This window comes from Podarcis pityusensis, assembly GCF_964106645.2.
Source record: "Podarcis pityusensis genome assembly, chromosome: 11".
In the NCBI taxonomy this organism is placed as follows: domain Eukaryota; kingdom Metazoa; phylum Chordata; class Lepidosauria; order Squamata; family Lacertidae; genus Podarcis; species Podarcis pityusensis.
The window spans coordinates 62876064-62892709 of record NC_138036.1 but is presented as its reverse complement, the minus strand read 5'-3'; the positions used below and the strand labels follow the sequence as shown (position 1 = coordinate 62892709).

General features: G+C 42.3%; 1 protein-coding gene across 10 annotated transcripts in view; it reads right to left on the bottom strand.

Moving 5' to 3' along the window:
• The window catches only part of APBA1 (amyloid beta precursor protein binding family A member 1), a 101572-nt gene that overhangs the window by 8001 nt on the left and 76925 nt on the right, over nt 1–16646 (bottom strand). For 7 of the 10 annotated variants that reach the window (XM_080972525.1, XM_080972526.1, XM_080972524.1 and 4 more), the window contains 10 exons: nt 15444–15483; nt 10572–10717; nt 8109–8141; nt 6246–6332; nt 5649–5681; nt 5372–5557; nt 3726–3905; nt 2867–3079; nt 1515–1634; nt 76–216 (listed from right to left, as the gene is read on the bottom strand). In XM_080972525.1, coding sequence (XP_080828651.1) covers nt 76–216; nt 1515–1634; nt 2867–3079; nt 3726–3905; nt 5372–5557; nt 5649–5681; nt 6246–6332; nt 8109–8141; nt 10572–10717; nt 15444–15483 — 1179 coding nt within the window. The remainder of the gene's footprint in view (nt 1–75; nt 217–1514; nt 1635–2866; nt 3080–3725; nt 3906–5371; nt 5558–5648; nt 5682–6245; nt 6333–8108; nt 8142–10571; nt 10718–15443; nt 15484–16646) is intronic. The other 3 variants (XM_080972528.1, XM_080972529.1, XM_080972521.1) reach the window with 3 other exon arrangements.

Below are 16646 nucleotides of genomic sequence, written 5' to 3'. Positions count from 1 at the left end.
CTGACCTGCCCACACCTGTGATCTCCTTTGGTGCCAAAATGGCCTAGGGGGGGAGTGAAAATTGCCAGCTCCTACCTCACCAACAGCATTTGAAAGAATGTGAACAATCTTTTCATGAGGTGTTGCTACAACACTTTGCCCATTTATTTCAATGATTCGGTGACCCACTCGTACGCCTCCTCGCTCTGCAATGCCTCCTCGCATAAGGCTACAGATCTGGAAAGAGAAGATGCAAAAGAATGACAGCACACCATGTGAGGCCCTGGAACCATGAAAAGGCAGGAGCTGCCATTAGACCAACGTTGAATTCACACATCAGACATTAAAAACTTCCCTAAACAGGGCTGCCTTTATATGTCTTCTAAAAGTCAGGTATTTGTTTATTTCCTTGACATCTGATGGGAGGGCGTCTTACAGGACGGGTGCCACTACCGAGAAGGCCCTTTGCCTGGTTCCTAATTCAGTGGTACCTCAGGTTAAGTACTTAATTCGTTCCGGAGGTCCGTTCTTAATCTGAAACTGTTCTTAACCTGAAGCACCACTTTAGTTAATGGGGCCTCCTGCTGCCGCCGCGCCGCCGGGCCACGATTTCTGTTCTCATCCTGAAGCAAAGTTCTTAACCTGAAGCACTATTTCTGGGTTAGCGGAGTGTGTAACCTGAAGCATATGTAACCTGAAGCGTATGTAACCTGAGGTACCACTGTACTATTCAGTATTAGGGATGATATTTACAGAATCACTAGCAGCTTCAGTGTTATCCTGGCACCCTGAACTTACTCCTCACTAACTACAGCCAAACCCTCACACGTCAACAGATTTCAGCTGCCATGCTTCTGGCTTTACCAATTAAACATGGGAATATTTCTACCACATCTCCCACTGCTGGAAAAGCAACAATGTGCACTCTGCAATCCCCTTCAGTTACACTACCCCAATCCACAAGCAATATTATTAACATCTCAATTTCCATTATTTAATTACTAGATATTATTCCTTCAATCAATGATAATAATGATATTTTTTTATTTATTTATACCCCACCCCATCTGGACGGGTTTCCCCAGGCACTCGGTAGCTTATAGAATATATAAAATATAATAAAGCATCAAACATTAAAAGCTTCCTTAAACAGGACTGCCTTCAGATGTCTTCTAAAAGTCTGGTAGTTGTTTTTCTCTTTGACATCTGATGGGAGGGCGTTCCACAGGGCGGGCACCACTACCAAGAAGGCCCTTTGCCTGGTTCCCTGTAACTTGGCTTCTCGGAGCAAGGGAACCGCCAGAAGAACCTTGGAGCTGGACCTCGGTGTCCGGGCAGAATGATGGGGGTAGAGACGCTCCTTTATTCATTTGCTTAACTATCAGGTCCTTAATGTTTATGCAGATAATAATGCTTTGGCTAAAATTCAATACACTTGTATATTAAGTGCTTTTGAAATCAACTTCCTTTTTTATTAAAGAAAATATCAATAGAGCTAGGTTTATAAACAGTTAAGAATGTCAAATGCTACTTACAATGCCATTCTGAACACTGAAGCCAAGTTGATATCTGAGGTCTGGTCTTCTGATAAGGACAGTAGTTACTGGAGGGCATCTGACTATATTCAGCTTAACTCTAGCCTGGTTTTTCAACCCCTTGAAAACAATATGGCAAATAAAATTTAAAATTAATCTTAATTTGTGCTGGAACATTACACTTTAGTTCAACTCGATGTGCACTATGGTACCATTTGCTCCATCATCACAATTTAAGAACATGCACAGCAGAAATACAAGCTCATGTTACAGAACTTGAATGATAACTAATGCAAAGAGTAGTCACACAATAAAGTGTAGCTACACAACTTCATCCAAGAAAAGTTGCTGCAGTGGAAAGGGATTCAGCCACACAGGAGTGGCTCCCACGGCACTTTGGAAAACTTGGAATTTACTTTAAGCCACTTCATTTTATAGAATTGTAGAGCTGGAAGGGACTCCAAGAGTCATCTAGCCCACCCTCTGCAGTGTAGGAATCTCAGCTGAAACACCCAGGACATCCAATCTCTGCTTGTTAATCAAGCAAAGATACATGCACATAGATGTGGGAAGACAAGAAAGTAAATAAAACTACAACTCTGACAGTAGGAAAAGGCTATTCAGCAGCCATCTGGTGTGCAAAGACACACAAGGTTGAAAGAGATTTTCATTCTGTTTTATAGCTTCCACATTTGGGGTGGTTGGTTGGCTTTATTTATACATGGAAAAGCACCAGACAATCCAGACCCAAACATCGGCTGTGTTGCATATGCCCACCCCATCGCCTTCCCAGTCAGAAAATGTCCCAAGGTTCTGTATATACATGCAGTCCTTCCACAAAGAATCAGAAAAGGGCAGCTGAGCTTCTAGCAAGTGCCCCATGGCACATTATGCTTTTGTTTTTAAAAAAGTATGAGAGTTCATATATTTCATTTTGATGACAGCTATCCTATAAGCCGTAAGTTGGTACTGGGTGGTGTGAGAAAAATGATTGACATGTATGGACTGGAAAGCAGATTTGATTAACATGTAAAATACCTGGGCCATGGTACCCCTGAACAGGTAATGGCGATCCCAAATGCAGAAGGTATTTTCCATCTGGATGGAAACTAACAGCTAATGTCTATGCATTAATTGGTCACAACACCCATTTGCACACAGGCTCCTCTGGGTCATCCTTTCATGCTCTAGAATGTCATCATCTTAACAGCTTGCTTTCATGGTGCAAGGCTTTCCACGTGTGACCACACCAAAGCATCATCCCACTTTAACCTGCCAAGGAGCCAACAGCCTTCTTCCCTGCTACACCCACAGTCAGGAGCCCTTTTGAGACTTAAGTCTATTTTCTGTACCTTTATGATACTCTGACAGGTAGAGAGTGGTAGGCCAACCAAACTGGTCCCGTTGATGGACATGATTTGGTCCCCTATGTTCAGCTTCCCCGATTTCTCAGCTGGTCCTCCATGCATCATATTTGCAATGATAACAGTAGGCAAGATGGATCCCCATCCGGACTCTACAATTACTACACCCAGAATTTCTCCCTTCTGCTTCTCAATGAAAACCTGGATTAGGAGAACAAAAAACGAGAACAACCTGAAACCTTTCTCCTCTATGAAACCTACAGAATAGATGAAACTGCCTTCAAGCGCACACACTTCTCTCTTGCAACTAAATCAGTGAAGGCATCTGGAAGATTTACATCAATAAAAATATGTATAACATTATTATCTGTGCAACAGTGGAGTGGAATAAAGCAAAGGAACTCAGCAGGATTATTATTATGGGTTTAAATGACTACGAATTACATCTTCATAAAGTTATTTTTCCACAAAGTTTAGCACTGTATCTCTCAAGCCAGTTTCAGACATAGTGTTTTTGAAACGAGCTCTTGCAACCCCATGTTACAACTACATAAGTGAAAATTCTGAATGCATTAACACTGCAGGCCAAATATTTGAAAGCTGTTCCTTTAAAAAAAAAAACATGGCAGATGGTAATCAATTCAATCTTGATAAATTTAGCACTATCCTAAAAATATAGAAAAGTGGGGTGTGAGAGGAGGAAAGACTGGCTGCTGATATCCCACGAGTGGAGAAGCAGGGACAGAAGTCATTCTTGAGGAACTCCAATGGCTGTATAATTGTTACTAGAATTGGGCTGCCCAGGGGTTATCAGCTCAATGGCTTTGTTATTAGAATGGGTACATACATCTTTGCAATTTTCAGACTTAGAGAAGTGGATCAGGTCATCATTGTACATGTCTTGGGTATTGAGCAGGTCACTGTATTCCTTCTGGCTCAGGTCTTCTGGATTTATCCCATTGGCCCTCAAGAATTCCTGGTAGGCCACACTAAATGCCTGACCTATGGACTGTGCAATTAGCTGTGCCTGTAGCAGATGCCAAAGGGGGAGGGGGAATGAAACAGGAACAAAATCAGACATACCAAATTAGTTCACAAAATCAAGTGGAAGCTGGAAAAGCTTTAAAAATGATGCAACTACAGAAGACACATCAAAATGATTCTTTTTTATTAGTGGTTGCTGAATCATTTGGCTCACTAAGGGCCATGAGGTGGGCAAAATATAGTGAGGGCCATCATAAAAATTAGCTTCTTGTTCCTCACTTGCCTAGGGTCTCCTCAAGTACATCACTGCATAAGAGAAAAAGATGATTCCTAATTTGGGTCATACTTGCAATTTGTGTTTCTGGGTCTGCTCTGTATTCTTACCAGTTCTTATTCTCACCAACTCATACCCCAAGAGTAGTCTGGATGGCACCTTCCAAATGTCATGGAACAGGGGTCGGCGAACTACAGCCCAGGGGCTGGATGCGGCCCACCAGGCTCGTAAATCTGGCCTGCGGACCCTGCTGCCCGCTCAGTCAGTCCCTGCACTGGGCCAAATCGCCGTGGCATTTCCTTGAAAAGAAGCCAAGGACACCTCGCCGCACAGGGACTGACTTCTGCGATGCAGGAAGTTCCCGCAGCCAATCCAAAGCCTCACCACCTGTGCGCTTAGGTAAACCCGGCGCAGCCATGGACGGAGAGGCTGGCGGGCGGGGGGTCTGGGCCACGCCATGGGCATCATGGTGGGTGTGTCACAGGGCTTCAGCAGGAGCTAGGCGCCCATCTCGACGCTGCTGCTGGCGGCGAGCTCAGTGGCAGCACTGGAGCAGCTGGAGGGCAAGATGCGTGCTGCCTGCTCAGCGCTCTGCGTGCGCAGCCTGCCTGCCAACCTGGCCTCGGACAATGGGCCGCAGCGTGTGGTGCACACTGCCTGGGAGCTCTGAGGACGGGCCAATGGAGCGGCTGCTGCTCATCAACGCCAGTGAGCGGGCGTCATTGAGATGCGCTCCTGAGTGCATGCAGAGTGTGTTCCTCCTCCAGGTCCGGAGGCAGCTGCAGGACCGGCCTGCAGGTATTTATATTTTTCTAAATATAGTCCGGCCCCCCACAAGGTCTGAGGGACAGTTGACTGGCCCCCTGATCAAAAAGTTTGCTGACCCCTGTCATGGACTATCATGGCCAATGGTCAGGGATGATGGGAGTTGTGGTCTACCAGGATCTGGAGGGCACCACAATGACTGCCTGTCCTGAAAGAAAGGAAGCCTTTGTTCTTCCTCGCTTTGCTCTCTTCCTCTGTTGTCATTGTTTCCATCTCAACCCATATCCAGCTGGGATCATCTGGGTCAGCTCTCCCCATCTGGTTGGTCATTCCAGTCATCAGTCACTGCCCACTCCCCAGATGACTGAAGGAGAGCCTTCTCTTGCACTGTGACCAGTAGTGGTTGCATTTGAAAGTGAGAGGAACAACTCTTTGCTCATTTTCAATGCAGAAACAATAAAGCTCCTTACATCCTCAGATTCAAAGACATGGCAGATCATTTTATACTGTCTCTTCCCATCCTGGGAGGGATGAGATGCCTCCACATTATCCTGGGAATTAGATCTTGGCATTCGCCTGCGAGCCATCAAGACGACTATATTCCCAATATCTGCAATGTAGGAAATGGTCCTCAGAGGATGATCCATCATAGTTTCCTAGAGAAGACAAACCCTTCCATTAGTGTTCTTTAGCACTAACATATAAGAATTTAAAAAACATTGGCATTCAGTGCACACAAACACTTACGTTTTCCACATTAAAGGGAATTTTCATCACCTCCTAAAAGCAAAGAACAGTAGAAGTTCCCACTTGCAAGATCTCGAATTGCAGCAGTATGAGGTCAGGATATCTATACCTCTTTGCAGAAGGCATAAGCTTGTCTGATTTTGGACTACAGCAATCTAGCAGTACTTTTCAGTTATATTTGTAGCCCTATGCTCCCTCCCCCATAATACTTATTTAAACCTAAAATGCTAGAAGGCGTTTACAAATCTAGCATTTTATTCTTCCTTGTCAAACTGATATTTCTCGGCATAACTTTTATTTTTGACCTTTCTTAGAGTAAGCATCTGCAAAAATATTTAGCTCATAAAAGTGGAGAAATAACCTTTGTGAAATGAATGACAAAAATAAAACAAAACTATGTTGATAGCTCCTTTTATAAAACATTCAGGGTGCAATGATCTTCCTGCCTCACTTCACCCCCTAATAAATGATCTAAAACATGCTACCTTCAGGTTAATAAAAGGAACAAATGCAAATAAATACAGTATATGGGTGATGAATCAATGATGATAAGACAACACTGTCTTATCTTGATAAAGTGATGGGTATTTGCTGTACCTGAGTGTCTGCATTCAGCACTTTTATTCTCTGCGTTGAGATGAAGAGGTCAACTTCTGTCATGGGCTGAGATTCACCTTCAGGGGCCTGCAATTAAGGTCAGAGTTAATCAGCAACAGCAACAACAAACAAGCATTTGAGGAGAATCCGTGAACAGAACTGTGTTAGATCACAATTCAAAAAAGCCTTAGGACACAGTCATCAGAAGAGCAACGCAACATGTAGCATTAAGATAGCAGAAGCTAATGGTATGCATAGAGGTACAGAAGCCGTCTATAGGGGTACAAAATGTGAGTTACGAGCTCAAGTCACTACTGTGCACAAAAGTGTTAATTCCCTACAAATCTCTTGCCCATTATCCCTGTTCCTTTCAGGGGAAGCTAGACTTGCGCTCTTGCACATATCCCTCCTCCTCTTTCCCACACATAGAAAGAAAGTACTGTGATGTTCACTGCCATAACTGGGAGCTCCCTGGGCCTATGAAGTGATCAAGAGATGCTTAGTGGGTTCAAGGAGAGCCTGAGTATACACAAACCTCTGGTATTTGTCTTGATTGTTAACTTCCTAATGTTGCAAGAATGTCCTTGACTGGCAGTGGGGGGAACTCTATAATCCCATCTGTTAGAGAAGGAGTAGTCAGCATGGTGCCCTCAAGATGTTATGGGAGTCCAACTCCCATAAGAGCTGCCAGCCAACACAGCCTATAGTCAGGCAGGATGGGAGCTGAAGCCCAACCAGGTCTGGGGTGCACCATGTTGGTTAGCTCTCTATTACAGAGTGGTTATTTAACAGAGTTAAGGAAGATGGCATAGAGAAGAAATGGACAAGGATATATACAGTGACCTTTTCTCAATGGCAGCCTTTTTATATTTGAATAATAATTTTGCATTAGGAAAATTTGGAACTTTTGTATATATCTATTTATAAATTGTATTTAATAAGTAAATGAATGAATAACCTTGTCCTCAGTACCTCAGAAGAATGGGACAAGAGAGGGGAGGGCAAGGTAATGACCCCAAAGTGCCCAGCTCTTCTCTCCTTTGATGATTATACAAATGGGGTCCTCTTATTGTATTCTGAGACAGTCCAAAAACACTCCTTTTCAAATGTGCCAGTTTACATTTTTCCCCACTCATGGTTGTTCTGGCAAAAAGAGCAAGTCACAAAGCCTGCAAAAATGGAAAAAATGGAAAACGAAAACACCCAACACACCCCAAAGATCAGATTATACAGGAATGTATAATGCAGTTCTGGTAGAAGAGTCCTTGTGGTCACTAGAGGCTAAACGGCTAGGAGCACAATTTCGTACAGTAAAAATTGACAGAATTTTTAGAACAGCACCTAAAAATTCCATTTAAATCCCACAATGATATGTATTTAGTAATTTTAGTATAGTATATAATTTTATGTCTATAAAGGTTTGGGTTTTTTTGCATCCAGCAATTTAATAACCTCCATGAAATCAAACGAAACTACCGTTTAAACACAAGCTGAAATGCACAGTTTTAGAAGCATACCATTCGATATATTTAAAACCTTTCTCAGTCAGCTCTATAGTTGGAAGATAGTTTTGGGAAAAGCCTATTTTCCATTTAATTAAACCTTTCCATTACCCTACTTTGCATTACCCTACTAACATGAAATGGCTAATGGTAAACAACAAAGAGTAAACCATGCTACTGGTTATTTGAAAAATGTCAATTTATATGGGGGTTCAAACAAATTGTAAGAAAAGGTTTGCTGGATACAGAATTTTTAAAAATAAAATGTGAAAATCAAAAGTAAGAAATGCAAAAACAAAACAACAAAAAAACAAAAACAAAAAAACAGGAAAAACATCAAGCTGATGAGTTTGTACTGCACCTTCTTTCTGCTTTTGGCTAATTTCTGGGCCATCTGCTTAGCATGTAATAAACAGAGACAGGAGAATAGTTAGAGAGGTACTTTCAGAGACTCCAAGTCAAGTAGGGATCAGAACACCAGGACTATGACTGCCATCTGGCCAAATTAAGTTCTGCTTCATAATTCAAATTTCACACAGGAGAGTAAAGTTTTATAAAATAACCCTGTACATAGACACCAGTCGAGAGAGGAAGGCTGACAGACAGACAGAAAAAGGAAAACATTTTGCCCAGTAACTTTTAAAAAAAAAGACTAGCTGTCTTAAAGGAGAATCTACTGTTGAGAGAGAAATAATTCTGCTAAAGAGCAAATTCAGCTGTTGCTACTGAATACATATGAAACATCATTTCTTAAATCCACAAGAGAAAAGTAATCCAGCCCTGGCACTCCAATACAGCCAAACTCCATCCAATCCTAAACATGGTACTAGAACTCAATATAAACAAATGAGTCTTATTTTTGTGGAGGCTGCTTGAAAACATCCTCAGCCAGATGATTTGCCATGTAGATCCTTGGCCTCCACTTCCAAGGAGAAACAGATGCTCACCCTTCAGGTTGCCCCCTGCTCTACACACACAGAGTAGTTGTCCTGCAGAGGATGTTGCAAGCCACCTCCACTTGGCAGCTGCAACTGTAAACCAGCCTTTGGGCAACTGACAAATGGCTATTCTACTGGAGGGCCACAGGTAAATGGGCTCCTGAGCCCCCACAGCTTCCTGGTGGCAATTGGCATGAGCATGGCTGATTTTTTAAAAAAATCGTCCCCCTCCAGATGAGCAGCACTGCTAGGAAATGGTGTGCCTCTGTCAACTCCTATACTGGGTCTTCGATGTGTATGTACTAAAGGATCACACCATATTGAGGATGCCTATGACCAAGACCAACCGTCTAGGATTCCAGGTGTTATGTACTGTATGAATGGCTAGCAGCCATTTGGGCCCACAAGGAGATGTTTTGACACAAAACTGACTTGAAAACTGATCAGAGGGACGTGGCACAAAGCGGCTGTCTCCCAAACCATGCCCATCAACCCTCCACACAGAGACTTAGGTGCCACACTAACAAAAATATTGAGAATTCATTCCAGATCTTTCACAAAAGTTGATTTTTGTTTGTTTATGTGGCAGGAATTTTTTCTTTGGGGGGGGGGTTTACATTATTTCAGAATACTAACTGAACAATGATAACATGTGAATGCATGCCAAAAAAATCCAGAAAATCTCAGCAGCTCTACTGCTACAAATGGTCAACGCAGAAACCCTGAATGTGGAGCTGAGGCATAATCTAGAAGGAGTGATTGTACAGATGGCTAGAAAGAAGACAAAGATGTGGGTCTAGACAGAAGTATTTCTGTTGTGTCCTTCCATGCTGTGCTCTGGAGACACACACTCCTTTGGGGAATGCCCATTCTGAGGCACCAAACAGAAGACTGAACCATCTCAATGAACCAAGCTGGTGCAGTGACCCCCTCCTGACACCAGTACTGTTGCTGCCCACCCCTGCTGGGCCAGAGGGGAAGGACAAGGTCAGGAACACCCAGCACCTTGCTGTGAAGGTGGTTAAAGACTTCAATGAACCACTAAGGGGCCAGAACCATCCGGGCCTCGCCAGCCACTCAATGTGCCAGGGGCTGAGGCACAGGGGGAGCAGTGCTCTCAGTTACTGGCACCAGTACAAAGATAACAGTTTTGGCAGTTTGTGCTGGATAATACACAGGATGGATTTAAAATACTATTAAAATACATTTTTAAAAATACAAAATATACTGTACGTATCTATACTTCTTATAAATTCTGTGTTTATGTCAGATATCTACCAGAAAATACACAAAATGCCATTTAAAACTTCTTCAATCTTACCAGCACATTTTTGAAAAGGCTGCATAGATTCAACTTAGCACTACTGTATATCAGTATTTTTTTCCTCCCTGCATAGTAAATCCTCAATACCCATTTCATGGTCATCATGTTCGTGTGAGCATTCTTCTTGGGCTTGATCACAATGCAATATATGTTAAAACAGCAAGACGGTGTATTCAGTCTCCCAAACCATCCTTCCTTCACCCTCCAACCCACTGCACCCCCCACAGGCCTCTCCAAACTATTCGGAAGTCGGCCTACAGGGCTGAACACTGTGGATGGGTTGGATAATCTGTGCCTAGAATAACAGTAGAAACATTAATTTCCCTCCAGAGACCCCTTTTGTTCAGATTATAAGGATTATGTAATAACGTCCACTGCTGTATGATGTCACCCGCAGAGCATGAAAACAACTTGTTGTATATGAAAAAATGACCTGGCAAATTTTGGGGTCCAAACACAAATTACTACTAGACTGCATTTCAGAAGGGATTTTAGGCATGCACCATTCCTAGATTCAGCCTTGACTCTTCCATAGAGACAGACAGTAAGAAAGATTCCTCACCTTGATTCGGCTCACAGCTTCCTGAGCCTGCATCATCCTCACATTCTTTGACGGAGTTTTGTCTGAAAGAAGCTGAGTAGAGCCAAGGTAATTGGCAGCAAATATGATTCCATCAATTAAATCTTCAGGATCACAGGGTCCAGGAACTACAGGATGGAAAAATTGAATTACTGAGCAAAATTATGCTGCTAATGGGAAAGAGAGAGAACACTCCACTGCCAGAAGCAAAGGCTTTGGACTGGTTGAAATTCATCATGATAGCAAAAGATCAGATACAATGAGAGGAGACAAAGAGCGACCCACCTCTCTGTCACAGAGACAGCACTTGATAATCCAACCTGACTCTTACATTTGCTCATTCAGTTGAAACAAAAGTTCACCCTGAAGCAAAATAATCTCAATGGATTTTTCTCTTTCCTTGTCAGAAAGGCACAAAGCACTGGCTTGGCCCCAACCCCACCTACAACCAGGGTTATATAACATCAGATAGGCTAAAGACAAGGTGCAAAATGACACACAGCTGAAAATGCAGCTTTCTGTGCATGTGCAGAAGCACACGGGAAGCTAAATTTCTCCTGTGATGAGGACGCATCCAGTCGCCTTTCTGGGGTCAATGAGGCAGCACAGGCTGGGTTTCTCTGCAGCCTCCCATTTGCTGAGCCATTACGGCTTTACCAACGGAAGCTCTGCCCAGCTTCTTTGTGGAAGCAATGTCTCCTTTCCCCAGATATCACCTGCAGCTTTCCAAGGGTTTCTCTGCAATAACGAAGGCTAGACACTGATATGCACCCAGCAAAGGCAATCCTAGAAAGAAAACATTAACCTAGACCCACACCCTGCCCCAAATACAGTGGAGACTGGTCCATGCCAGTGAATGTAAAACTGCCCCACCAACCTCAGGCTAGGCCCCCCCCTGACCTGCCTTACAACCGGTCCAGGGAGAGTCATATTGGTGTTGCCCTTGTAGAACACAGGAGGAGGAGGGGAAACTAAAATTAATTGGCTCTCGCTCCACTTAGCAGAGGGACTTCTTCCCTGCAAGTCCCAGCAGCTGCCCCTGACCAAATAGCTCTCAACTCAGGAGATCCTAAAAGGTATCCATAACCTGTTAAAAAACTACCTTAGCCTTAACTCAGTTTAGCTGGACTAACTACAAGTCTATGACTAGCTCCTAAAATTATTTGACAGATGATTTGTTTTTTTGTGTTAAATTAACTGGCTTGTTCCTACAAAGTACATACAGTTTTGCACATGACAGCAACACAGTGTACTTATACCCTCCTTTGGACAGAATATTCCAGCTTAGCCATATAGTCCTTGTGCAGGGAAGAGAAAATACACCAGTCTAGCTAACAAACGACACAGCTTGATCTGCAGGCCAATGAGATCTTCTTTGCTTCCACTGCCCCCAGAGGAAAAAAGGGTACATTATAACTCAAATATGAGAAGAATCAAAAGAAATGATATGCATGTGTGTGAGAGATAACTGTGGGACTTCTGTATTCACTTTCCACTTTAGGTGTTCCCACTGCCAATAACCCAGTGTTACAAGCTGTGCAGAAGTACAGTCGCAAAAAGAGAAAACAAATGTTATCATTGTTCTCTCCCATGCAGGTTTCGGATTCTAGCCTTTTCTGGCATTCCAAGCCAGATGATCTTCAACACAATACAACTTCTCTCTTTGAGAATAGATTTACAATTAGGTTGAGCACTCTAAATCATAGTCTACTTTTTTTTGAAAACTAAAAAGCAGGTTTGGAAAAGCTCAGCATAACAAATGATAGGCTCAAGGACATCTTTGAAAACAGGAATTCAAATTGGAAACCTGGCTTATTGTAAATCATGTTTGTGCTTTAAATGTTCAACGCCCTTGCTCAGATTGTATGAATCATAGAACTGTAGAGTTGGAAGGGACCCAAGGGTCATCTAGTCCAACCCTCTGCAATGCAGGAATCTCAGCTGAAACCTCCAAGGAAGGAGGGTCCACAACTTCCCGAGGGAGACAATTCAACTATCAAACAGCTCTTACAGTCAGAAAATTCTTCCTGTTTAGTTGGAATTTCCTCCTTGTAATTTGAAGCCATTGATTCGAGCCCTACCCTTCAGAGCAGGAAAAAACAAGCTTGTTCCCTCTTCTATGTGACAGCCCTTGAGATAGTGGAAGATGGCTCTCATATCTCCTCCCAGTCTCCTCTTTTCCAGGCTAAACATACCCAGCTCCTTCAAGCGCTCCTCGTAGGGCTTAGTTTCCAGACCCTTGACCATCTTGGTTGCCCTCCTCTGCACACCTTCCAGCTTGTCAACATCCTTCTTAAATTGTGGTGCCCAGAATTGGACACAGTATTCTAGGTGTGGTCTGAGCAAGACAGAATAGAGTGGGACTATTACTTCCCTAGACTTCTGTTGATGCAGCCTAGAATAGCATTAGTTTTTTTGCTGCTACTTCACACTGTTGACATGTTAAGCTTGTGGTCCACCAAAATCCCTAGATCCTTTTCACATGTATGGCTAGTAAGCCAGGTGTCCCCCATCCTATATTTGTGTATCTGGTTCTTTCTGTCCAAGTGCAGAACCTTACATTTGACCTTACTGAAATTTATTTTGTTAGTTTGGGCCCACTTCTCCAACCTGTTAAGGTCATTTTAAATTTTGATTCTGTCTTCTGCAGAATTAGCCACCCCTCCCAGTTTGGCGTTATCTGCAAATTTGATGAGCATCCCCTCAATTCCTTCATCCAAGTCATTTATAAAAGCATTGAACAACAATGGACCTAGGACAGAACCCTGTGGCACCCCCCGCCACTTCTTGCCAGGATGGCAAGGAACCATGAATGAGTACTCTTTGAGTTCTGTCAGTTAACCAGCTACAAATCCAACCAAAAATCTTAAAAAATGATTTATGCTGAAAAATGTAAAAGCATAGAGTGTGTAATAGATAATTCCACAATACAAGAAGAATTTGTGGGGGTTGAGACAAAACACTGTCAACTGAAAAACAACAACCATCAATAAACAAATTAGTATTCAATAAAACATAATTTTAATGATGCAATCCGTTAACCAATTCAGCTGCATGCACACAATTATAAATAGTCCATAACTTAGTCCAATACTATCCATGTTTCCAGTGGGTTTAATGGGATTTATTTGTTGCTAAGGACGTTATAGGTCTGCAACCTAAGGCAATTTAATGTTCACAGAGGATATATCTTCGGGCAATAGTAGAGACATCAGAATATAAAGAATAATGTTCTGAACAAAAGTCAGAATTGAACAGTGTTGGACTAAGACTGATCCAACCTCCACTAAGACAAGAATCTTACACCAGGGGCAGACACTCTCCACCTAACCTACCTCACAGGGTTTTTGAGGGTGTGAGAAGACCCAGGTACGCTCTCCTAAGCTCTTTGGAGGAAAGGTAGGATATAAATGTAATAACTAAATAAATTTTAATGTACCTAAACCAGGGGTGGGCTAACCTGTTGTTGGACATCAAGTTCTATCAACCCCAATCAGCATGGCCAACAGTCAGGGAAGATGGGAGCAATATTTGGAGGGCCAAAGGTTAGCCAACCTTTGGTTAAACAAAATACAAATTTACGTACTCATTAAGTAGTTTACTGGTTACTGGTTTACTGGTTGTGCAACCGAAGGCTAATATTCAGGTGACCATTAACATCGGCATATAAAAGCCCCCAGAGAGCTTGTTCGCACAAGACATTAGGACAGAATCGAGCATATAGTCAAAAGCATGCAGACAACATTATTGTCACTATTAGTTTTAATTGTGATTATTAATATTCACAAACAAAACTGCCTGAAAATGCTTTTAGGCCCCAATCCATGTTGGACATAGTGCACCAACACAAGCATGCTAGCAAATTGGATGTATTAACCCCAAATCCAAGTGGTGTCCTGGCCCTTCCAGAAGGGCTCCCAGTGGAGGGAGGGACGAAGAGCCATTTCTGCTTATTTCCCCTCCCTCCTTGCAGTTTCCAGCACAGCAAAACAATTGATTCCATAGAGTTGGGAGCCCTTCAAAACAGCCTGGTGTGTCGAAGGGGGTACAGGAAGCTTGGAGCAGGGAGGGGAAGAGGAAGAAATTGGCAAAATGTGGCTCTCGCCTTGTCTTCCATTAGCAAATGCCCTCACTGAATTGAATGCCCTTCTGTAACTGAAAAGCTGCCCAGGGGATGTAAGCTGAGGGTCATTGGGTCATCTTCCTCTGGCTGAATTTGGCCTGGAGGCAACGAGAAGCTGAACCCAATGCAAGGCTTAAAAGAGGAGGTGGGGTTTCTCTTAGAGGTGGCCCACATGGACCAAGGTAGACATGAGTCTGACCGTGGCGTACAAGGATTTTACTTTACGAAATAGCAGCCCTAGGACTACAGCATGGGAGAAGACACTTTTTTTAAAAAAAAGAACTTCGCCCATGCCATTGTCCCTACATGGAGGACTCTGAATTATCATTGTCATCCAGACAGACATCAATGAGGGCTTTTCTCCTGAGGCAAATATCAGTTGCAGTGTGTAGGGAGAGATCCAGTTTGTGACTACAGTAGGAGCAAAAGGAACAAGCTACGCTAGAACCTTCTCCCTGGTGTGCCCGGGTTGTCTTTCTTAAACTTGCAAGTTTTGTTTCTAACATGACAAAGCCTCTCCACCGAGTGCTGGCAAAAGCAGTAGAGGCCCTACATTCTGCTCTGTGTGCAGAGAACAGGCACTTGAGAAAGTTGTTCTCCCTGGAGAACAGGCACTTGAGAAAGTTACTAAACAGATTGTGTGAATGGATTAACACCTGTTTTTAACTCACATTGCACTTATATGAAAAGGTTTTAAAACTTAAAGAGAGAGAGAGATTTTGATAGCTTACCTTCAACATAGGTTGGGAAAGAAGCCAAGCTTTTTCTTGACTGTAATTAAGACAAACAGGATATCAAACTAAGCTAAGCATGCTGAGGTATGCATTAAAAAGCCTTTCATGCAGAACTGGCAAAGTTATTCATCACACATTGACAGTTGTTACCCGATCTCTGTGGACAGCCTAGTAAGAAATATGTATACATATTTCAAAGGATCGGTTAATTATTAAGAAGTTATCCTAGAGTGTAGTCTAGACCATTAGCATCAATAAAGCATTTCCAGGCTGCCTTTCCTACGAATGACAGATTTTTAAAGTTCCAAAGATGTCACAAACATTTATCATGTCATGAACAGAAACAAAAAAACTAAAGAGCTCTAGACTCTGGCAATGTCTTCAGGGTCTTAGGCTTACATTTATGTGAAAGAACTTCTTAGTAATCTCGCTCATTGCTGAAGTTTAGATAAACTGGTAGTTTTAAGGTAAAAATTAATCCACTTTGATTGCACACAAACAATCCCTAAACACACAAAGAAACACAATGGGACTTACTTCCAAGTAAATACAGCAAATGTTTAAAATCCATAAAATACAATAAAACTGAAGCTACAGTTTGATTAGGTCCTATAGAACAGCATCTTGGAACAAGAAAATAACTAGTAAAGAGAAAAATGTCAAATAGAAGTATCAATTACTACCAAATAACGGAAGACCTCTTGCTGACAAGACACTTTCAGGAAATTAAGTACTGGTGTGAGATTGTGACATTTATTTCCACCAGGGAACCTGCTTCTGCAGCCATTTGATCTATTGCAATGCCTCTATTTTTGATACTCCGACTCCAATATCCTTTTAAATAATTCATCCAATTGCCATGAGCAGATTAAAGTGGTTTATCTTCTGGATTCAAGTAGGCAGAGATAATAAAGCAGCAGAACAACAAAGAGCATTTCTGAGAAAAGCTTAGTGGTATAAACTACACAGCCTTCAATTAACTGATATAAAAGCTTTACTATTATTATAGCTATCATTATTACTATAAATCTTGATTCCTTCCTTCAGAGAGAGTAGTTTTTACAAATATCTATTATCCTTCAGAACAAATTTTTGTTACAAATACATTTGTGTAATCTCCTGACTGATACTTCCTCCATTTAGGCATTTGGCTTTATAGAAAAAAATCTGTGCAGAAGCAAAACATTTCATATCTCACTA